This window comes from Saccopteryx bilineata, chromosome 2 (genome assembly GCF_036850765.1).
Source record: "Saccopteryx bilineata isolate mSacBil1 chromosome 2, mSacBil1_pri_phased_curated, whole genome shotgun sequence".
Lineage (NCBI taxonomy): Eukaryota > Metazoa > Chordata > Mammalia > Chiroptera > Emballonuridae > Saccopteryx > Saccopteryx bilineata.
The window spans coordinates 129,239,382-129,264,844 of NC_089491.1; the positions used below are offsets into that span (position 1 = coordinate 129,239,382).

Consider the following 25,463-nt stretch of genomic DNA (forward strand, 5'->3'; position numbering starts at 1 on the left):
AAATATGCACTCACACACACAAGTGCACTTATATATGAAGTAATCAGATTCACTGCTCCTTTTACAAAATAGATTCCTTTTAGTGCATTTATTAGATGTTTGTGAGCACAGTTGAATCGACACAATCGTAATTTAAAAGCAAGAGCAGGCTTTGTAACTCCCTTTTTTTTTTTTTTTTTTTTTTTTTTTGTGAGAGAGAGGGACAGACAGACAGGAAGGGAGATGAGAAACATCAATTCTTCGCTGCAGCACCTTACTTTTTTCATTGATTGCTTTCTCATGTGTGCCTTGACCAGGGGACTACAGCTGAGCCAGTGACCCCTTGCTAAAACCAGCAACCTTGGACTTCAAGTCAGTGGCCATGGTCTATGACCTTAGGCTTCAAGTCAGCGACCATAATCTATAATCCCACGCTCAAGCCAGCAACCCTGTGCTCAAGCTGGTGAGTCCATGTTCAAGCCAGATGAGCCCAGGCTCAAGCCAGCCATCTCAGGTTTTGAACCTGGGTCCTCTGCATCCCAGGCCTACACTCGATCCACTGTGTCCCTGCCTGGTCAGGCTCTTTTCTTTTTTTCTTTTTTCTTTTTCTTGTGGGTGATAACTAAGCCACTAAGTCCACGCTGGCTTTTTCACTAAAAAGATGGCATTTATAAAAAACTGTTCTCATGACTATATTTTAAATCACACCGGAATATTTCAGTTATCACCTTTAGCCACATGGTTTCAGGAAACTATGCCCAAATATTTCATGCAAATGCTGGTCATTTTAGAAGAGCTCTTGTTGCATGGAATGGAAGCTCACTAAAACAACTAGGGATAAAAAAAAAAAAAAAGGTTTTTGAGATCTGAAGATAAATTCTCAGCAACAGGGAATATGTCCATTGTGTCTTGGAGCCAGAGAGGGAGAAATGGCCTTTAACTCCCCGAAACAGCCTGCTTCAATATTTACCTGACAGCTTTGGTATCTTGACATTTTCCCCAGTGCATTTCTTCCTTTATCGGGTATTATTTTACAAGGGATTTCTTGTTATACAGGAGTAACATAAATCAATCTATAACAGAGGAATTTGTTTAATACATTTATTCTTTTAAGAAGTTGCATGATCATATTTCATCGACTCATACAATAGAAAAAAATTACTACTAAAACAGAGTTTGTGGAGACTGGTGGATGGTAAACCTATTTAGTCTTCAGAGGTTCATTCTTAGATTTTAATGTTAAATAATAACAACTATTCATTTAAGCTGGCCTTACTGTATACCTTGACCGTTAGCAATTCCACACACAGCAGCTTATTGTGGTATCCTTTAAATATGAGAAATAAGAATGCTTTACTTTTCCATTTAAAGAAAAAAAAGAGTACTGTATGTTACATGGCCCACGAAATATTGGCAGTGTGCTCCTTGGCTTTCATTCGAAGGACTGCGATACTGGAAGATCTCCTTTCAAACTCTGGCTTCGTTTCAAACGCATGTCCATTGGAAGCCCCCGTCAGAAGAGAGTCAGTGAAAAAATTGTTGAGAGGCACATGGCTGAACTGGTTCTGGTGGTTTGAAAACCCTGTGTAACTTGAATCTGTCCGAGGCGAGTGAGAATAAGGTGTCATACAGGAGGAAGTGTCACGTGCTACCATACATGAAGTGACCACAGAACCACCACTTGCATTTCCTGCCCACAAATTGTTCTGAATCTGGAATATACAAAACAACAAATATTACATTTATGCATTCTCACTTTTGTTCACTTGTTTTTGTCTCCCTGTATTTACTAAATTTTGTTAACTATTCATTGTTTGCTTTCCTCGGGTGGTCTGTAATTACGTACTGAGTATGTAAAAGTAGTTACTGAAAAATAATTATTTAAAAGGTTCTTCGTTTGCTTTACTGTAACAGATCACCAAAACCCGCATACTTAATCACATAAAATACTCTCAAAACATGTCAATCTCTTGGGTATTCTTTTTATAGTCATAATTTTAAAAATGAAATCTGGAAGGTTTAGTCATGATTCATGACCAATTCATGTGCTTAAAAAAGTGGTTTGAAAGATGGTTTTAAGTTTAAATATAGTTTTCATATTTCTAAACAAATGACACAATTTCGTTTTTTTAAAGTTCCATAGTCAGACTTAGTGTGGCCGTTTTTGTTGGAAATGATGTGCTGACATTAGGCTGTTTGCTCCATAGATACATTTGATCAAACTCATTTAGGAAACTGTTAACCCTTTCATTGTTTTTATTTCCTATCATCTTGAATATATAGCTCTGTAAATATGAGAAATATGTACATTTTAAAAAATTTTTATTGAATTTATTGGGGTAACATTGGTTAATTAAGTTATACAGGTTTTAAGTGCACAATTCTAGAATACATCATCTGCATACTGCATTGTGCATTCATCCCCCAAGTCAAGTCTGCCTCCATCACCACCCATCCCCCCATCCTCCTCCGCCTTCCCCACCCCCTTTTCATTTTGCAATCCTCACACTGTTACCTGTGTCTGTAAGGGGGTTTTTTTGTTTAATTCCTTCACTTTTTTCACTCCTTTCCCTATCCACTCTGACAGCTGTCAGAGAATATAAAGATATTTTATTCTATGATTTATATGTGATATGTGATGTTATTTTTTATTTTTATTTTTTTCATTTTTCTGAAGCTGGAAACAGGGAGAGACAGTCAGACAGACTCCCGCATGCGCCGGACCGGGATCCACCCGGCACGCCCACCAGGGGCGATGCTCTGCCCACCAGGGGGCGATGCTCTGCCCATCCTGGGCGTCGCCATATTGCGACCAGAGCCACTCTAGCGCCTGAGGCAGAGGCCACAGAGCCATGCCCAGCGCCCGGGCCATCTTTGCTCCAATGGAGCCTTGGCTGCGGGAGGGGAAGAGAGAGACAGAGAGGAAAGCGCGGCGGAGGGGTGGAGAAGCAAATGGGCGTTTCTCCTATGTGCCCTGGCGGGGAATCGATCCCCGGTCCTCCGCACGCTAGGCCGACGCTCTACCGCTGAGCCAACCGGCCAGGGCGATATGTGATGTTATAATAGAAGTATAATATGTAAAATAAATTTAGAATTCTAATACAAGACCATTACCTAATAATGGAAGCACCTGAGACAAATATTCAAGTATCAGCAAAAATATATGAGTGTAATGTAAGGACTACATAACAAACATCAAATATGAGATCGAAAACTGGCCTATCATTGGTGCCCCAAAACCTCACATTTTGTATCATTAAATTTTTACACAAAACCAGTTAGTGCAATGTTACTAACAAACACAAATTTGTCTAAAGTTACTAGCATGTAAAAAAAAAAAAGAAAAACCCTAAAAAGAATTTGTATAATATTGTATATGAATTTTAAATAGAAAGTACCTTAGACCCTATATTTAAACAAGAATAGAAACACAATGATTACATGCATTACTGAGAAGCACAGAGAAAAGTATAACTAACAGTAAGAGCTGAGGAAAAAGAAAAGGAATATATTGCATGGTACAAGACAGCGAGACATGCAACATTAGGAGGTGAAATTTAAAAATTGTATGCCTCCTGTAAGGTTATTACAATAGATCTGAAGTAGAACACAGCAGCAATATTCATTTTTTGTCATCTGACTTGTTACTAAAATCATGATAATTAGAATAGAATTATCAATTCTTTTCAACACTTACACAAATCACGTTTTCTTATATTTATTTTTACACAGATTCCAGTCTACTACATATGGCTTTTGGTGTGCCTTACAACACCCAAGCATAAATTATACTCTTTAGAACTACTTATTTCCAATCAAAAGCAAAAAGTGTGTTAGTGACTCTTCTAAATCACACTGGTAGTGTTGTTACTCTGTCACTCAAGAAAGAACCACTTACCCACTCTTTCAAAATGTAAGAGACAATCTGAACATAGAATTCATTTCTTAGGTAGAGCTTCAGTGATTGGTAAGTTGTTTATTTTAGCATTATTTTAATAATAGGTCTTTACACGAATATTTTGTAAGCTGCTTTCAGTATGTTAAATCTGTGAGATATATCCATAAAAAATATATATATAATGGTATGCATATTTTATTAATCCTTAAATCGTCATGGTCTATGATGTTTTAATTTTAAGTCATTCTACTACATGTATTCCATCTTAGCCAAAATATATAATGATGACTGCCAGTGATTGCTGAGCTATGGTTCGCAAGCCAACAGGAGGGGCTGTTGATGTCATTACTCTGTCAGACTAGCTCTTCTAACTTGATCTGGTGGTTTTCCTCTGACATTCAATCAAACATTGTGCTACATTGAAAACACCCCAGTCACATGTCTGACAAAAGGGCTTTCAGGAAATGAAAGTGAACTTGCTTGCTTATTTTTGAAAAAAATAAATGAAAGGCAAAGTAGTGGTGGAAAAAGATTATTTATAGTATATGTTTGTTAAAAGGATTCCTCAATTTATACACAGTGTTTAGAATTTATTATTAAAATCATCTACTCAAATACTAAATGCATAGAAAGGCAAACAGTTAAAAAAAATAAGAAGAAAATAAGGAAGGTAATTTATGCATATAAATTAAGAAGTATTTTCTCCCTAAAAGAATTAGTGTTAAGCTACTTATAAGTTGAAAAGGAATTCTCTAGTTTTCAAGAAATGGGAAAATGTTTTAATTTTGATCAAAACTTCTTATCTGGACCTGATTAGGCAAGTTAAAAGTATTACTTTTGGTGAAAGAATTTCTAACATACAGAAATGTTTTCTGAACAGAACAGGTTGGTAAAGCCAGCTACCACAACAACGCTTTCGTTAGACTTGGAAAGATACCCATGCATTCACACTGGTAGCAATATCGTCACATTTTAATTGATATGTTCTGTTTCCATTTTTCCCCCTCACATCCCCCATGTGTTGCTTTCATTTTCAAAATTCTGGCATATCTTCCTTCAACTTTAGAGATCTAGTTGTTGTTTTTTGTTTTCTTTGTATTGAAAGTTATATGTAAATCACAAAAGATAATATTCTTAGTGAATTGAGGCTTCTCTTCTTCTAAATTATTTATTTCCTCCAGACGTTTAAACATTCAGATGACAATCAAAATGAGGCTCATGACAGCTTATGAATATCAATTAATTACCATGTGTCAGGCATTATATTAAATATTTTATGAAGACTTCTAATCACTTTAATAGAATAAAAGATGTGAGCTTTTAATATGCTCATTTTTTAGAAGGAAAAACTATAGAACAAAAAACAAGAAACTCACCCAAGATTGCATCTGAACCCAGAAAATCCTAAGAAATGCTATAATGATATAAAATTTTTTCTTACAAGTTAAAATTGTTTACGGGGGATCCTTGTGTTACAACAGTCTCAATATGTGACGTTTCGAGTTTACAATACTTACTCCCACAAAAACTTAGAAAAATGTAGACGTGTTTTGGCTTACGCCATTAACTTTGTACTTACAGACTACATGGGTGAACTAGTTTGGTTACACACGGTGGAAGAATACGCACTACAGTGTATACCAGGGGTCCCCAAACTTTTTACACAGAGGGCCAGTTCACTGTCCCTCAGACAATTGGAGGGCCAGACTATAAAAAAAACTATGAACAAATCCCTATGCACACTGCACATATTTTATTTTAAAATAAAAAAACAAAACAGGAACAAATACAATATTTAAAATAAAGACCAAGTAAATTTAAATCAACAAACTGACCAGTATTTCAATGGGAACTATGGGCCTGCTTTTGGCCAAGGGGATGGTCAATGTCCAGTTCCACGTTTGTCACTGCTAGCTGTAACAAGTGATATGACGTGCTTCCGGAGCCATGACACATGCATCCTGTGTCACCGGAAGTAGTACTGTACGTGAGAGACACCGCACAGCGCCGCCACATACAGTACTCCAGGATCACAGAATGCGGATACATCCTGTGGTCCTGTCACTGACCACCAATGAAAAAGGTGCCCCTTCCGGAAGTGCAGCGGGGGCCCGGATAAATGGCCTCAGGGGGCTGCATGTGGCCCACCGGCTGTAGTTTAGGGACCCCTGTTATATAGTATTTCTATGTCCTTTTCCTTTTTCTGTGGCTTACTTGTGTTTTTATGTTCTAGATTATGATTTTATAACTGTTAGGATAGGTAAGTGACTTAGAGTAGGGTGTGCTTCGAATTACACTAAAGTTCGGGTTCTGTCACTATTGAAGGAATGGAACTGTGTCATAAGTCAAGGACTCCCTGTATTTACTTATTCATAATCCTAAATTTTGGGGATTCTGAGGCTCTACCCTCTGAAACCAAAATCTTTAATGATTGCTCAAACTGTTTCTTTATCCTTAGGCCTAACACAACACATAACATAAGCCCTCAGTACAAATTTAAGTGATTAAAAAATCTCTTAAGAATTTTAAATTTGAATTAATCCTATTTAGGAGGTAATCAAAATTTTATGGACAATGTATGCCAATGTATCTAAATTTTGTTTCATAATTGAACTGTAGAATCACAGAGCATATTTATTACCTTCACAAAAATCATGAAAATTACATATCTAGAACTTGCTGACTATATTTTTCTGGATGATTTTTTTCTCTATTAAATACTTATTCTGCCTGGCCTGTGGTGGCGCAATGGATAAAGCGTCGACCTGGAATGCTGAGGAAGCCCTGGGCTTGCCTGGTCAAGGCACATATGGGAGTTGATACTTCCTGCTCTCCCCCCCCACACACACACACACACTTCTCTCCATCTCTCTCCTAAAATGAATAGTCTTAAAAAAATTATTCTCCATCACAGATCCATCTTCTTGGAGAGTCTGGTTCATTAAGCATAGAGTATGGCTCAGGGGATCTATATTAAAAATAATGGCCACGATAACAACACACATAGGCAATTCTGAAATCATCAAGGATTAGAAAGCACTTTTAAAGCCCAGCTTGTTTGCACATGCAAAAGCCCCTCCTACATTTTCAATTACATTCATTTCCGCTTACAAGAAGCTCACTTGCTTAAAAACAGTCCATTCCCTTTTGGAGAGCTGTGTAAAAAAGTGAGCTGTTATCATCCTCTCACTATTGCATCTATTTCTGTTCCTTAAAATGGATACAGAATAAGCACTGTCTCACATCTGAAAATCTTCAAATATTGTAGCCAATTATTACATGATTGCAAATCTCTCTTCTTTAAGCATTCCTCATATGCATGGTTTCCAGACTGCTCATTCCAGTCACATTCCTCAGATATGCTGGAGGCTTTCAACAACTTTCACCCTTATCAACATCCGGCACTGACAACACAATATCATATTCTAGATGTCATCTGCACACCGTGGGGGAAACCTGGCAGGTATCATCATTGCTCCAGATTATCTACCTTTGTTAATATTTAAAGGCAACATTTGACTTAACAAAGTTGTTTGAACTTGTGGTTTACTAAATCTGTTCTCAAGGTATGCTAATTCTACAGTCCTTCCATGCAGAATCCCAATTATATCCTTCTTCTTTTTTTTTAATGAGAGGAGGAAAGATAGTGAAACAGACTCCCACATGCGTCCTGCTTGGATCCACCCAACAACCCCATCTGAGGCTGATTCTCAATCAGTCAAGCTATCCTCAACACCTGGGCCAACACTGGAACCAATCTACCTATCTCCAGCACACAGTGCCACACTCCAACCAATTGCTCAAACCAATCAAGCCACTGGTTGTAGGAGGGGAAGAGGAAGAGAATGGGGAGAGAGAGGAGGAGAGGGTGGGAAGGGAAAGAGGGAGGGGGAGAAAGGGGGAGAGAAAAGCAGATGGTTGCTTCTACTGTGTTCCTTAAATGGAAATTGAATCCAGGATGTCCAAACCCCCAGCTGATGCTCTATCCACTGCGCAAGCCGACCAGGGCCCAATTGTATTCTTACATAAGTGATCCTTCTAAAACTGTGTACTAGGTCTTCAAATCATATTGTCTAAAATTTTGCATATATACTTGTCAACAGAGAAGCCATACAAAAATCTCACTCTCTGACTCATTATAAGAAATATTATATATTGTTAAATTTTGGAATAAGAGAATGCATATTTTTTATATAGGATTGCTACTATTTTGGACTATTTCACAGACACCTACAATGGCAATGCCCAGCACCAAATAAATTTTGGGGTGTTTCTATTGACCTCTAACTGTATAATAGTCAAGGGCTTTACCACCAGAAACAATGTTATTAAATATCTTTCTTTCATGTGTACTGAAAAAAAAAAAGACGGCCTGCCTTTACACTTTTTCTTCTTTGTGTTTAAAAGGAGTGGCAAATCTAAAAACATTCCATGTCTTAATGTGCTTCACAACAGTTTTAAAAGTTCTAGGGGTGGTATGTTCAAAGCACTGTCCAAGGAACGTAGCCAACTGCCTCCCATTAGCATTAATGGAAGTGCCGTTGACTTCTAAACGCCACTTTGAACATTTATTTGCCCCTTAATGTTTTCCTAATCAAATAAAAAGTTAACACTTAATTATCCCATGACTTTGAATTTGGGAAGAAAGTCATTTTTTTTTTGTCTGATTCTTTCCAAGCTGAAATCAAATGTATTTAGCTTTCCTTCTCCTTCTAAGAAATTAAAAGCTATAGTAGAAAGGAGAGGGTTAATATACGATACATACGTGCATGATATAAAATACATACACACTAAGAGTTCTTCCTGTGGCTATGTATTTGTCATGAATTGTAGTACTAAGGTAAATCATAGACATGGATATCAGCTTCACCTAGAAACTTGATATAGATATAGTCTTTGTATAACCAAAACTACAAAGAAAATTTTAGCATGTTAGTGGATCAGGGAATGTGCAGATACTCCAGTACTTTCAGCCTTTTGTATCGTGCATTTTCACCAATGAGAAAAAAAAATGGTTTTGCATATCACTTGCATAATTAAACAACTTTCTTTGACTTGTTTGCTTTTCTGATGTTCTTGTTTAACAAAAAAAATCAAGTGTTTCCTCTTTTATTGCTACATATTCATTTTGAAATATTCTCTAATTTTTGTGAGCAATATACTTCAGATATATTTACTGATTTTACTGAAGTGAGTAGCTTTTCACACTTTCAAAAACCTTTTAAAAGAAACATAAGTTTGTTAGTCTTTGAGTTAGTTAAAATTAGCATGAAGTATAAAAAATAAAAGTTTCATGATAGCATTATATATTCTATATACTAATGTTAGTGCTTTATAGAAGACACTAACCTATTTTAATCCAGATTAAATTAAATTAAATGAAAATACGTGTATAACAACCACTCCTTAGTTCTAAAGCATCTCTAAAACCAACTAATAATATTTATCTATTAAAATAATTTTGTTTATGTACACGCACACACCAGATACACATGTCATGCTACTACACACACACTACCCTCGCATTACATATTCACATGCTTCCTTGTTAAAGGTTGATCTAAAAAGACAGAAATCAGGGTTTCACAAAGAGGTGTTTGTGATTAATCTATAGCAATAGCTTATTTGCATTGAAATCCAAAAGTTGACTTTGATTTTCCATCTTTGACAAAATGTTTACATTTATTGCCTACTATGCATGTTAATCAACACTTACTATATAGATTTATTACCACATTATCACTATATAATTTACCAGATTTTTTATATGGTCTTTTAAAAAATGTAAACACTTTTTACAAAAGCAGTTCAATTTTTTAAGAGACCATTATACTCTTTACTAGTCTACCCCTTCCTTTAAAATGTAGGGTGGTAAAATATTAATAAGAATCATATGCTTAGTAACTTGCAGATATTTTTAGCTGTTGACTAACTGTAGGGTCCCATTAACTTTTCTAGTAACTACATCAGCAGGTTGCTGGCAGGGAGAAAGAACTGTGTTTTTCTAAGTAGGGAATTTGCTCCCAATGAATAACACACACTGAGGCTTTGTCTGTCTGGGGGAAAAAAAAATCCACCTGGAATAATTCACAGTAAAAAGATCAATTGAGTGTGTTTAGGTGCTACCTGAAACAGAAATGAGGGTGTATTTCCATCAGTGCCTACTAATCAAGTGTTATTTGACCAAAGAAAATTAAAGATAATATATAAAAATTTTTCAAAATCATTTAATTGCAAACATCTAAAAGTATATCTTTTCAGATATAGTATTATTAAGCTAAAGTGTTTCTAAATTAATTCATTAGAAAAGGATCACATATTAAATATTGATTGCTACTTTTATTTTTAAAATAAAACTTTATCTTATAAATATATACAGAGATTTGAAGCAAGGAAGAATGCCTCTTTCATTAAAAAGTCACTGTCTGAGGAGCAAAATGCTTTCCAGAAAATGAAAGCATATATCTCTTCCTAGTACAAAAATAAAGACACTAAGTTTCATAAGAATTGTTAAAATCTGGAAAGTTTCAAAATGACATCATATAAACGTGCTTAAATTTTGTATTATTCAAATAATATTAGAAATACCAAGTTAAAGATATAATAAACATTAAGAACATTTTTCTTTTCCTTTAGTGTTGAATGTGTTTGTAAATTGTATAGTAACTATCATTAAAAACTTTTATAGGAAATCGTGCCCTATATTCCTTAAAATAAAACTTTTTAGATCAACTCACTTAAGAAGGGCATAAAATCATAGCACTTAGTATTTGCTATTTTATTTATTATATAACAATTATTATATAATATACAATATTTTAAATTATTTTTCACATTGCTTTCATGTATTTTTACAAGCATGAGAGCTATTGCCAACTTTTCAGTGCTTGATTCACTTTTAATAATGCATTTCCCCTATTAAAACTAAGTTCACAATAATAAGAAACAAAGATTAAAATACAAAATAAGTTTTCCCTGTGAAAACATATTACGAATTATACATCAAATATGTAAATATTTTTATTTGCACAGAATATTTTTAATCTTAGAAATGTCCATTTGGTGTCAAACATAAACTTTGAATTTATTCTTAAAATCTTGAGTAAAACTTCAAATTATAGTCATCTTGTATTTGTGTTAACCACAAAGTTGGAATTTTTTTTGTGTGATATTTAATTCAACTGTGTTTGTGTAAATTTTTCTATTTTAATGCTCCATAATTTAGAATGAAAAAGAAAACCTATAGAATTATGAGGCTTAATAAATATGGCACAGAAAAAGTTCTGGATTAAAGTTTTTCATAAGGTTCATTAACCTTATTGTTTTTCACTAACAATAATGTAATGAACTACAAGTTTTAACCCACAGGTCTCTTCTCATAGACTTCCCAGGCTTCATGGCTTAATTCCCCCTGATTCTTCTCTATTACCCTGTAAGGTAGTTTTCATATGTATAAGAAACATTGGAATTCTTCAATTATTTATTTTTACATTTTTTCTTATTATTTGTTTTAGGTAATATACTCAGTTTTTAGATTTACACTGTCTTCTTAGACTATAAAATACTAATACTGCATACTGTACACCTGAAACAAATACAAAATAATATTGAATCTAAAGTGTAATTGAAAAAAATTTAAAAATTAAAAAATATATAAAAAATACTTATGACCAATTCTTAAAGTCAATGTTTTAACCATGATCACATAGTAAAAGCAAATATATATATGTATATATATATTTACATATATATACACACTGACACACATATATATGTATATATGTATATGTATATATATTAACTAAGTTATAATAATGTGTAAAGTGATTAAATCACAGTAAATTGGAATATTGCAATTTTTGAAAAATAAGTCTATCTTCATAATCTAAAACATTCCCTTCTCTGGGAGGTTACTCTTTATCTCTTTAATGTGTATATATTTTCAACAGAATAAAAATCACTCACCATTTGTGTCTAGTTGCACTTTCAGCTAATTGGTATTGACAAAATCTTCTTCATGCCACACATAACTTACTTTTAATAGATATACATGCATATACAAAGTGTTATTTACAAATTTATGTAAAACTTGCATATATTTTATACATTAAATCAACAACTGTACAACTGTACATTTATAGAAACCATATTTACTTGAGTAATAATAGACTACCATATCATATTCCTTGTAGGATTTTAAATATTTTTGCTTTCGATAGAGGAGAAATTGTATAATACCAATATGATTTGTGGACTTAATGATGTTAACATTTTTGTCCCTCCATTCGTCCTAAGAGGAGTTTCACTGTATAATTACATGACCACCACATTGGTTGTTTCACAGATATGAGAATATTCATTACATAATACATCAGGCATAGCTATATCTTTTTCAAAGATTTTTGGGTTATATGTTTACTTTAAATATTTGGGAAAAAATAGAAATAACAGTGATAAGATTGTGAGATTTTCTCCAAAAGTAAAACCTGCTCCAGATGCCAAATTGCTACACCAGTTATTCAAGAAGACAAGTTTCTTATTTCTTATTTAAGTGAATGTAAATTCTACAATTAGTACAGCCCTGGCTGGGTAGCTCAGTTGGTTACAGTGTAGTCCCAATACACCACGGTTGTGGGTTCAATCAATAGGACACATACAAGAATCAATTAATGAATGCATAAATAAGTGGAACAACAAATCAGTGTTTCCCCCCTCTCTCTCTTTCCTCTCTCCCCCTTCCTTTCTCGACCTCTCTTTAAAATCAATTAATTGAAAAATATTTTTTAAAGATTAGTACAGAAACCAGAGATAAGAGGGATAGAGTGAACAATAAATATATTCACATTGCCATCTCATTGCTTTATTATTTCCTTTTAAGATCGCATTATTTACAATGTTTGAATTAGAATCTGTTATACTAGAAATGTTATATAACCTTAATTGGTGTTTTAAACTACCATAATGATTACAAATTGTCTATAATTTGAACCCAACTCCAAATGACATATATTTATAAAGTCATCAATTAAACATCAAGCAAGAAAGCTGTGCAGGCCCATCTATAATTTGGTAAACACAGATTTAGTTGTGGTTCTCACTATGTCCTACGTAAAACCTCATTAAAAGTTTTGATGGGATAAACTTCAACCCCTTTTTTGAAATTTTTGATGAAAATATTTTTTTCATGAGAAAATAATTTTGGTGGGTAAAGAATATACTCAACCTTTCCTAAAGTTTCCATACTTAATTACATTAATTTGAAGAAAAAAGAATAACTGAGTTTGGTCTTTCCCTAAATAGTAAATTTACTCTCAGATTGAATTCGTTTAAATCTACAAAATAAAAGAACATTCAAACCATTTAAGATACCTCTGTGTTGTAGAAAAAAAATAATAATGACTAATGCTATTATAGAATGGTTGCTGTTTATTGAGCACCATCATGTACTCAGCAACATCTAAGTAATCTGTATGCATTATTTTGTTTAATCCTCACTAACATCATATGAACTTTTATCCCAGTTTTATGAATGAGGAGAAGCATTCCTAGAAATTAATTCATTTGCAAAAGGTCTAAAACCTATTAAGTGGCACAGTCAGGATTTGAACCGCCTACTTCCTGACTGTGAGGATCAGTCATACATTAATACTTGGCCCTCCTCAAGTCTCAGGATTTAGCTCAGTGGGCTGTTTGGAATTAAATAAAAAGCTTTATGATAATAATGCTCATTATCATCTACACCACCACCACCACAACCAACATTAGCATTAACAGTACCTCCATTCTCCATATAAAGAACCTGAAGATTAAGGAAGTAGAGACACTTATAAGAAGTTACCGAATTAGTAAATGATCAAGTTAATGCATATGTAATCCAAACCAAATTGAAAGTCATAAAATTAGGGTTCCTTGTAAGAATAGAGCCTGGTTATAATCTTTCAGAAATATTTATAACTTAACAAAATATTGTATTCACCAAAATAATTATTTTTAAAAGGCTTGGGTTTTGTTAAATTAGAAATAAATTAGAATCTAAGGTTGAGAGATGCTGACCTGCTTTTTCAACTCAAGGAAAAAGGTCTTTTGGTTTGCTGGGTCTAAGATTACCTCAAAAAGTGTTTGCAAAATTGGTACAAATAATCACCCTACTTCTTAGTCTGTCCATAAAACAGGAGATTTTGTCTGGATCATTCGTGTAACCCACACACATAAAATAGTACCAAACATACTATATATGTTGGATAAAATACAAATAAATTTGGGAAAATATATAATTGAACTGGAAGTGTTCTGCAAAATATTTCTAGTTTATTCCTTTTAGCAGAGGAGAAAATGGAGAATCAAAAAGGAAAAGCTAATTGCCTAGGACCACAGAGAAAATTGATTAATTTTAGGTTTATATTGTACTCCTGATTTAATATGAAAGTGAATCAGTACCTTTTTTTTTTACATCTATTCAGTGTATAAACAGAAGTTGGCTAAAGTAGGTTTACATTTATAAATATGCAAGAGTTTTGTATTATAATTTATTAATTATTATATTATTAATTTGTATTACAACTGTAAGCCTACTTTTGTCCACTCCAGTCTAATTTACTTAATGTTGCGGTGATACAAAGATAAGAATGGAGTCAACTTTTTAAATAGTTTAAACAGGGTGCAGACATTGTACACAGCCCACCACAGTGACAGTGGAGAAAGTGGTGTGCTGGTTAAAGGATTGAGAAGAGGTTTCATGGAGGAAAAAAGGGGTTAGGTGAGGGGAAGGAAATTCAAAATAGAGGGGAGCAGATATAGCACAAGCATTGAGACAGCTTTTAAAAATATCTTGTATTGGAGAATATCAAGTAGTTTAATTTACCTATATCATAGTGTTGTTAAATGGCAACTGATATTGTGAGCTAAAATAAAAAGCTTTTAAAAATATACTGTTTTTCAGTACTGCTTAAAGGGTTTTTCTACTGACATCACACCACTCATTTCCTTATTATTTGCTTGCTAACAAGGATAAGTAAGCCAAAGAAAAAAAACATGAAAACAGTCTAAAAGTGTCTATATTTCTTAGTCTATTATTATTTTATAAAATTATAGATAAAAGTGTTTTTGCTTTCCAAAGTCATTTGATGTTTTACAGTCCATATTTATCTATCTCATTGTTTGATGATACATACAGAGACAATGTTACAGAACGTACCCTGGACTCCTGAACTCAGAAATCCTGAGCTTAAATTCAACGAGTTAATGGCTATAAGAAGAGAGCCTGGCTTAAGATAAACCCTCAACTGGTTGTTATTATTTTTACTATATTGGCTGCTGTTATTATAGTGAAATCAAGACCAGTGAAAATAAAGTATTTAGAACATTTTATAAAATATTAACTATTATTCATAAGTAAACATATTACATGTTATAGAGATACCTCTAAGATTATTTACCATGCTGAGCAGACTTGAAGGGATCATTTTCTAAACCATCTCTGCTTTTCATGTATCTCTGGGTATGCTAATGCTTTCCTGCTATCGGTAACTTCTTTTCTATCTATCCTACCTACAACATTATTTAGTTTCCAACTGTTTTTGTAACTAATGACTTTTTTCCTATAATTAGTAAAGTGGCCAAATTCAAAGTAATATTGCACTGAGCTGTTGGAGTCTATTTTGGTTTTTATTTTTCCCATCATGCATTTCTATTTTCAAGCCACATAATAATAAAACAAGTTCCCTTTAGGCTGAAGCTTGGAGACATAATCTTGTCATAATTATTTTTTCAAACAAACTAAAATAATAAACCACATACTTTTAAGTTTAAACAAAATTGCCCCTGGCTTTTTTCAATACTGACAGTGGGATGTACAACACATTTGACTTCAGAACTTTTGACAACCAATCATTAAATGATTTACCAGTATAGAAAAGCATTATAGATTTTATAAAATTGATTTTTTTTTATTGTTGACCAGTTGCACTGTCAAAATAACCAACGTATGACTTCTGTGCTTCCATACTTAAATTATAAGGTGGTATAACCAATGTACATAAATTACGGAGAAACCACAGGGAGAATTAGTGCAAAATTCCCATGATTTGTGAGGAGAAATTTTAAATTAGTTCTTTGCTGAAGTGAAAAGACTGTCAAGTGTATAATTTGTACCATTTCTTTTTCTTCTTGAGCTGAGAAGTTGCCTCATCCTGCTAATTGATCATAACTAAAGCTATGCAACATAGTAACACAATGGCAAGATAATCCTAGAAAAAAGACAACTACTCAGTATATTAAGTTATATTAAGCCATTATAAAGAAGTTAATTGGTGCCAGGCACTGTAGTGGCAAGGCTGAGCCATAGCAGCCCTTTGTGGACTGTCCTGTAAAGCACCAATTGTGTGATTACAGAGCAATTCCTTAACTCACCTGGGCTTGGTTTCCTAACTTCTAAAATGAGGAACTAGAACAGGGTGATTGCTAAGGTTCTTGTTTACATGTAATATTACATGAATAAGTTTGGTGAATTTATCTGGAAGCATGAGGTCTCAAGATAAGTTTTTTAAAGTAAAAAAAAAAGGCATCAGAACACAAGGATAGTACAAAAATAAAGGATTGAATTCAGACTAACAGGGTATAAATTTATAGTTGAAAGAAATGACTACCTTAAGGTTGGAGCTGTGATGATTTGGTCACTGGATTGTCATATATGCTAATATTTGTCATACAAGTGGTCTCTTACAATGCCTATGGCTTGTTCCTTATAATATGTGTCCCTAATCATTTACCAAATGCATTTCTGAAGAATTCAGTATTATTCATTTAGAAAGACAAAAATACATTTTATTTACATGCATTACAAAGTATGAAAAAAAAACCTCTCTAAATTAAAAGGAAAAATTAGAAAGAATATAAAATAACTTCTACTCTTTGAAATGAGAGCTCCTATTATAAAGGGAAGTGTTTTTTTAACACAATAAAAAATTTAAATTATACCCAGTACTAATTCTATATACATTTAAGAAACAATAGGCTAAATGTTTCCTTCAAACAATGAGCAACCTCAAAGCTGAAAAGACAACATAAGAAATTATTTTTAAGTGGACTGAAGGTTTCATATACCACTTTTGACACCAGGTTATGTATGAATGATTCATAAAACATTAGCCACAGAGATAACGTACCAAACAATATTTAATTATTTTAAAAAGTTAACAAGAGAAATAATTCTGAACAATTAAAATGAAGAGTAAATTAACAGACATATACTATTGAATGATGCTACTTTCGTTGTTTCAGTGTATAACAAGAAAAAGACTCTAAAATAATTTTAAATGAATGACTCTGAAATAAAATAATAACAAAATAAATATTTTAGTAAAATTAAAATCTAGCAAACATAAAAAGAAAAATCCTTTGGAGTTTAAATTTTTCATTCCTAACTACTATATTACATAAAAAGTCTATACTAGCCCTCTTGAGAATATACACACCATATCTATTTTTCTTGATCAGTACTCCATGCAGTTTACCATACCTGTGGATAGCTGTCAGTCCTTGGCAAAACTGATATATCATAGGTGGCAGCAAAGTGGCTTTTAGCTTGTTGTATTTGGCCATAACGTTCTCTTTTCCTCCACTTGGCCCTTCGATTTTGAAACCAAACCTAATTTTTTAAAGAAGTAGAATTTTAGTTAAAGAATACTTGATAATACAACTGTGATGTGGAAAGGTAAATCAGAAAGATACATCAGGTCAATAAAATTACCAATAAAAGCAATTTCTTTACCAGAAAAGGATCCATAAATTCTACTTTCTATTTTATCTCGATGTAAGTGGTATGTCCAGGAGACAATGTATATTCATATAAAGTGACAAGATATTTTCAAAATACTTATTTAATATGTCTGAACTTTTTGTTTTATTCATGAAAAATGAAAAGGAATTAGATTATATGATCTTGAAGACTTAGTATATTTCCAAAAATATTATAGATAGTCTTCCTCTCATAGACTGTTGCAAGTCTGAAAGATATTCATGAATTTTCAGTTTGGGGTTATGCACATAACATTAATCCAGCAAATCTGTAACTAAATGAATATCTGAATCTGTTAAAACTATGATCTTTAAAGTACGTCACAAAGTGAATATTCTTAGTTGCACCCTATACTTAGATACTCTTAGAAAACTTTAAACATAAAGATTATATCTAAATCATATGGCATCGTCAGATAGCATGATTAGTTGAAAACAAAATATTAAGATTACATATAATGCTGATCATGATAAAGACAAAAAGTAAAATGAAATAATCTGAAGTTAAATTATTGTTGTTTTCAAATATATAAATGTGCTTATTACATAAATTATACCACTTACAACATTTATCATCCCTTTTAGAAAATGCTCAGCAATCTTCAGAACAATTTCTCCAATTTAAGACTTACAGGTAATATAACTGCTAAAAGAAATAGAGCAGATATAACCAAGTGTGAAGAAAGCCTTGTTAGTGGGGCCTCCAAGGGTCACTACACTTTCATTCTAATTCCTCTAATTACATACTAATATTTATCAGAACAAATGTCTTCCACAGAGGGTTAATTATTCACTAATTCATACTTCTAGCTCTCCAGAATCTTCATTATAATATTTTATACTAAAGAGAGATATAGATAATTAACTTCAACAGGTACAAATTGATATTTTTGAGTAGACATTGCATAAGCAGCTTCCAGGAACCTCTTCAATCTTTACAGAACTAGGTTCAGAATATAAAATATTTAGGAAAGAAGCTGGAAATCAAATATAAATAGTAAAAAACCTTTCATTAAAAATACTCAGAAATTTTACCTTTTCAAGTTCAATTAAAAACACCCTTATGAAAACATTGTAATACTCAGTTTAATATGTAAGCACATACTACAAATTGGGATGGCATTTCGAAGAGTTTTCAGCAATTAAAACCAGGCAAAGAGAACTACCTGTTCAGTATGGTTTCTTAGAACACTGCTGGCAATGTGTATTATCCATTATGCCCAGGCTCAAAACAACATGAACAACCAAACCAAACCAAACATATATCTTTGCTGTCTCCACAGATAGGCATCAAGATCATATTAAGGGAGTTTTTTCTTTTTCACCAAGAAAAAGAGCTTAACAATCATCTTAAAATGGATGCCAATGACCACTATGACGTGAAAAGCAGGAAAGAGAACAACCTGAGTAAATTAGGTTCAGGTTGCCTCTCTGAGCATGATCTTAGACAAAAATTAATCGGGACTTGATGAAATGTCGAGGGGAAAACATGTATTGTGCACAGCTGATCACTCTGTACACAAACATATTTTTCTATAGTTACAAGTATAACTAATTTAATTAGTATATGAACACAAGACAAAAAATAGGTGTGGTTAACACTTGACAATTCTAAAAATTTTTTGTTAGCATCAACTTTCTATATATTTAACTTCCTGGACTAAGACAAAGTAACCATTTACTTCCATAACTAAAGAAAAAACCTGCAGCTTTGTTATTTCTGCACCACCAGATGTTGTGTTTAATGATGTAAAGACCTTAGGATGGCTTGCTCTTCAGAAGTACTATTACTCCACTAAGAACAAAGTTTTGCACTCATTAATTTTTCTATTCTAGAGGTTTATGGGAACTGCAAAATTCAATAATTTCCTATTTAGAGCAATAAAAACATGCCAAAGGAAAAGTCCATTCTCCTGAGTTACTGTTATTTACAATCTAATAAAATGTAGTGTAAGAATATCAACTCTAATAAAAATAAAATATACCTAAAAGGTAGAATTTTTTCCAGCATAAGTTTTCCAAGAGATTGAAAATTTATTAGATTAAACCCTTCAATTTGATAATTTGAATAAAAGTTATAAATATAATTGAGTATATATTTTTAAATTATTTTAAGATCATTATTCCTGTCATCTCTGCAAAATCCATATAAGTTGTCAAACTTTAAAATATTAAAATAGAATGACACCACTGGCAATTACTAAGGTTAGAAAATTGCAAATGTGTTATATGCTCTTTAATTGTACATAGTAAAAATATATTTAGTATATATAACAATTAGGAATTTGTAAAATTGTTTCATTTTGTTCTACTACCTTAACTTCAGTAACATTGTAGATTTATGGGCCATTATACAAATAACTTACCAATACCTAGTATATAACCTTTAAAAAAAACCTCCATACTGCATAAAATAGGGAAACAAAATAAAACATATGCGTTAGTAAGTAACTATGATTTGGGGTTTTGCCCTTTAGAATTAATTTTTGAAATCAGAGATATGTAAAGACATTCTGTTCTTTCTAAATAATCAGTGGTTTTTATGTCCATAGATTATCTCAGGAATTCTTCTGTTTCATATGAGTGGCTGAATTCTTTGCAAGTAAAAAGAAATTTTAGTAGAACTACATGCATCGTTCCACATCTTCAAATAGTTCCTTTTTGACAAAATGCAGCTATTAAATTATTCTAACACTAGCTTCCCACCCACACACCCTCAGCCACCAAAGATCTTCCTGTGGCTCCTACCTGGACCCTGGCCTCAGTGAGCTCTGTCCTCAGAGCAAGCTGTTCTCTGACATATACATCTGGGTAATGGGTTTTCTGAAAGACCTTCTCCAGCTCCTCCAGCTGCAAGCTGGTGAAGGTGGTTCGGTGTCTCCGCTTCTTACTGCTGGATACATTGCTGTCACATTTATCCCCAAGTTCATCCAGTTCTCCCTTCTCTGGCATCCCTTTCACGGGAGACATCCGGAGACTGTTACAGCTGTCCATAGCTCTATTTAGTTCGGTGTGAAGTGGCTGTCCTTCTACTTTAGTGATTCCATAGTTCACTGTACCCAAGGGGAAAACAACAGGTTTCAGCATTGCGAAGTGTTTTGATGAAAGAATTAAGTTGCAGTACTTTCGAACTGCAGGAAAGCAGTTGCTAATGATTCACTGGGCAAGTATTAATGCAATCATTGCTTTATGTACAATTATTGATCCACTGTGGGCAGGTTTAAAGCCATTCAAAAATGTGTACATGGAACTCTATAATTCCCCCAAATTCACAGTTCTAGAAGGCTAATGCAATGTTGATGCACATAACTTATAATCAAATTAAGGCAATCAAATTAAAAGATGCTCTAGATTAAAAAACCTAAATGAGCATAATTTCTGAAAACTGAACCAAACAATGTAAGTTATATATTTATCCACAGCAAACAAAATTAAGCTATTTACATGGCCTGAGAGATATTTCCATTTTAAATATCTGTAAATCAAAACCCAACTCTTCCCAAAAGTTATCTTCCTCCTCCATACAAAACCTATAGATTTCTGATATAGTATTGTTTCTACAATATTTTGATTATTTCAACTATATATTCATGTCCACATTTAAATTTTTTTCAAAAAGTGATCTAAATAAAAAAATGAATTTCATATCAATTTCTGAAAGTGTTTCCATAGCAAAGAAGACTTGAGTAGACTTCTTCCGCTTGAAAACTCATTGACATTTTTTTCTTTATATGCCAGTTTTATTTTTAACTCCAGAAATACGTTTAAAGCAAGAAAGATTTCTTTTTCTTTCTAGTAAAACACGGAAATTAAAACACCTATTAAAAATTACAAAGAATATCATCTGGCATTGTGTTTAAGGATGTTTTAATCTCAGTGATTTCCTCCAGATCTGATGGCACACTTGGGATATGCTATAAAACAAAAATATATCATGTGGTGCCCCCCACATGCAATCAATGCATATAATAAAATAAAAAGCATTTTATTTTTTAAAAAACAAAGTCAACCCAGACAGAACAATAATTTCCAGGGAACTGTCATACTTTTTTCGTTTTTGTCTGTATTTAAATGATCTCAGAATGTATTTTTACAACTGCTTTAATTAGTATAGAGATATATTGAACTTAAACATCTATATAACTGAAATGCCAAATAGCTTTTGTGCCACAGAAGATGTGATGTAAAACTAACCATAAAGAAGGGCCATGACTGATTAACAATACGGTTTTGTCTCCGTGGGCATAGTTAAATGGGGAACTGCGGTGATTAGGAATAGGGGGAGGGGAAGCGGTCGTGAAACTAAGGGCATCTCAGGAGACAGGAATTTTCCAAAATTTAGCGGACTGATGCCTACGTTCATTATACTTCTTTCATATTAAAATTATTCTGGTAGTGCGGTGTTCATTTAAAAGTTAATAAAGTATCAAAAATCACCAATTTTTTTTCTTATTTTTAATACCTGACAATTTAAAATATTATGATTGAATTCCATCCAGCAGTCAACACAAGTCATAATAGAATCATCTTTCTTAAATCCTGTCCATTCAAATAACTTTACCTATGTATCTAAGAATTCCAAAAATCTGAAGATACTGCAGTCTGAAAATACATCCAGAAAGCCAAACATCTAGTGTATTAAAAATAAAAATTAATTCGTTCTTTCTAAATAAATGACTGAAACGATTTAAATGATTTTTCTCTATCGTTTTCGCCTTTATTTTTGGTGTAACTTTTCAAGTCAAAAGTACCTTGTAACGTTGAATAAAATATGAGAGATTTTTAAAGCTTACTGTGTACAAACTATATAGAAAATGAGCTACTATGAGCCAGTGCCTTGCCAGATTTTCAACCTCCATTAAAATAGAGGGCAGAAGGCTTGTTGTAAATATTTCACACTTAATTCGTTTGTTATTTTAAAGCAACCCTCTCCTTACAGCTTAACTGTGGAATATATACAATGATAAGGAAAAGTCCTCTTGGAACTGTAAACTTGCTTTAGCTGTCGCGATCTGAAAAAAAAATAGGTTTGTATTGGGTTACAAGATAGAAAAGATGGTTTGTTTTGATAACATTTTGACTTTGAGATACTTGGCCATTCAAAGTTGAAGATTTCACCCAGAAGCATTCCGAAAGTCATCTGAGGTGACTTTTAATGTGGAGTCAGAAAAATAGACAATGCAGAATTCCCGAGTGAGTGATTATACTGGGGATTCTTTGCCCGAAGCTATTTAAAGGGACTCGTATTCAAAATTTATGTGTTGTATTGGAAATCCAAAAAAAGTAGAAATCACAAATTCACACAAGCTAGTCTAGCAACCCTCCAACTGCACAAAGAAACATATCGCTAAGTCTTGGAAAAAATTTTAAATTTTAAAATTAAAAAAGTGTTTCATGTACAGAAATTCAGAGCTTTCTTATCCGTGACGACAGCGACGTCCTCTAACGAGCTGTGATCGGTTTCGGCTCCCGCTGCCAGGGCAGCGCCGCGGGCTCGCAGAGGAAGCGCGCTGTCTTGACTCAATTACGCTTTATTTACCGCCCTATCAGTTTACGCCGGGATTCGGGCTGAAGGGACTCTTGGACCCGTAGGGGACGGGACTGGACAGCCAAGGAGAAGGGCGCGGAGGCACGCGGGTGCCGAGTCCTCCCTCTTCCCTCTAAGGTCGCCGGGAGCCCAACACCGCTTCCTAAAGCGGGCGCTGCCCCTCGCCTTCCTCCGCCCGCCGGCGCCTTCCTCCCTTCCTCTCGGGCCGCCTGCCCGACGGGTCCGCGCACTTGGGGTCCGCAGAGCCGCCGCCGCGCCGGGGGCCGGGGCCGGGGCCGGGGACTCACCGCCGCTGTCCTGACAGGGCGAGGTCCTCTCCAGGCGCACGTGATGCTCCGCGCGGGGCAGCGGCCCGAAGGCCTGCACGCATTTGCCCGCCGAGGCTTTGCTGTAAAAGGACTCATTGTCCAGCGTCTCCATAACGTGCTCCAACGCGCCTCCTGCGCCCATGTAAAAGTCACTGTTTTTACTCGGCGGGCTCTTGAGGGCAAACTTCTCGCTCAGAAACTCCATAATCCCAGTAGCTGTCGCGGAGCTCGCGGGGCGCGGAGGCTGGAGAGCGCTGGGGGAGGGAGGGATGGGCGGGAGGAGGGAGGGCCGAGAGGAGGGAAAGGGAAGCGAGCGCGGCGGCGCCGGGAGCTGCCCGGCTCCCAGCCCTTTAATACGTCCCGGCTGGAAAGGGGGCACCCGATGTTGCTTTTATATCTTGAAACTCAGCTGGGCTCCTCGGGCATCCTCCCAGTTCTAATGAATATGAAAATAGGCAGGCAGCTAACTCCACCCAGGGCCCCCCTCCGCCCCCACCCCACCCCCAGCTTCTCCCACTTCCCCCGCTTCCCCGGGCAGGGCGCGTCCGGGCCTAGGTTAGACAGACAGCTCCAGTTCAGACAAATGCCAGGAGGGACGAGGCCTCGACATCCAGAAACATTGTCGCAGCGACAGTGGACTGGCATTTTGGAAGACCTTGGTGAGAACGCAGAGCAGTTAACCCTCCACTCCCCGCTCTCTGCCCCCTGCGGGCCGCCCGCCCCGGCCCCCTCCCCACCCCCACGCTGGCCACTTACTACCAGAAAGATTTAGAGGCTTCTTAAGAACCTGAAGTATTGCTCTAAGGGGCTTTTATTTCATCCGTAAATCGTTTATGTGGAAGATCCACATTAATCCGAAGCCGGAGAAGCCAGATATATTGGCAGCTATTAACGGATGGCGTGCAAGAGGGGCCGCGTCTGCTTCTAGCCCAGAGGAGTTCAGCGACCCGCGGTCCTGGCGCTTGCGAGCCCACGGCCTGGCCTTTCTTGCCGGAATGCGGCGGCGTGTGGACTTGGGGGCGTTCGGTGGGAGAGGGAAGCCGGGCAAGAGGCATGGAAAACGTTGTACCAATACCATCCTATTTCTCCACCTTCCCAGCCTCCCCTTGGTACACGATTTTATCATTAGATCACGATTATTTTAAGAAATCTCGATAGGAAAAAGTGCCTCCAATCGGTCCTTAATATAGGCCAGTGGGGAACATGTTACACAAAGGGGTTTATGAACGAGGACGGCCTTCAGCGCTGTGTTTTAAAACACTATTATTTTTACTCGTAAACGCGGTGGAGTTACTTTGAAAAACGCGTGCAGGGAGCGAGGGGCGCGCGCGGAGCTGGGCGCAGGCGAGAGGTGGCGGCCGGGTGCGGGCAGGGCCCGGCCTCGGTTCCCGCCCGAAGGGGTGGTGAGGCGGCCGGGCGCTGGCCACTCCCTGAGGGCAGGGCAGTTCTGCGGGGTTTAAAGACCCTCGTGTGGCTCGGGGCTGATTTAGACTTCCGAGGACCCCGCGGCGCCGGAGGGGAATGCGTACAGGCCCTTGGGCACAAAAAGGCAGCCATTTGCAACAGGCTTCTCAAACTGGCAAATTTGGTGAAAAGCTTCTGCAAGTTGGGGATTTTGGCTTGCGCCTTCGCAAGGAAGCCTCGGCTCCGGGATTTCACGCGCAGGCTCCGCAGCGCCAGTCGCATTTCCCCAGGCCAGCCTGACAACCGTGTTGCCCGGACCCCGGGGGTGGCGAGGCTAAGCCCAACTCTGGCGAGCAGCCGGACACCCGGATGCATTCGGGAATGTCCATCCTCTTCGGGGTCTTGGCTGACCCAAGACTCGCTGGCAGGCCCTCTTCAAGGTCAGGACAGACCGCAGCCAGGGAGGAACCGTCATGGGACGCTGCGCTCCTCAGAGCTGTTCTTGGCACTGTCCCAGAAGCCGTGCCGGCCC

General features: G+C 35.7%; 2 protein-coding genes across 2 annotated transcripts in view; both read right to left on the reverse strand.

The window, feature by feature from the left end:
- Positions 1–995: 995 nt before the first annotated feature.
- ALX1 (ALX homeobox 1) lies at positions 996–23,754 on the reverse strand. Its single transcript, XM_066257805.1, has 4 exons — positions 23,507–23,754; positions 20,420–20,724; positions 17,394–17,522; positions 996–1,691 (listed from the first exon to the last, which is right to left on the reverse strand). The coding sequence occupies exons 1-4, from the start codon at positions 23,730–23,732 to the stop codon at positions 1,371–1,373; spliced, it is 981 nt and encodes a 326-aa protein (XP_066113902.1). The 5' UTR covers positions 23,733–23,754; the 3' UTR covers positions 996–1,370.
- Positions 20,648–25,463, reverse strand: part of LRRIQ1 (leucine rich repeats and IQ motif containing 1) — a 259,941-nt gene continuing 255,125 nt past the window's right edge. The window contains exon 28 of the mRNA XM_066257791.1: positions 20,648–20,724. The gene's annotated coding sequence lies outside the window, so the exon portion shown is untranslated. The remainder of the gene's footprint in view (positions 20,725–25,463) is intronic.

Coding starts and splice junctions, on each gene's coding strand:
- ALX1 (XM_066257805.1), bottom strand. CDS start 23,732: ATGGAGTTTCTGAGCGAGAAGTTTGCCCTCAAGAGCCCGCCGAGTAAA. Junction 20,725..23,506: donor GCCCTGTCAGGACAGCGGCG/GTGAGTCCCCGG, acceptor CCTTGGGTACAG/TGAACTATGGAATCACTAAA. Junction 1,692..17,393: donor GGACTGACAGCTATCCACAG/GTATGGTAAACT, acceptor TGTATATTCCAG/ATTCAGAACAATTTGTGGGC.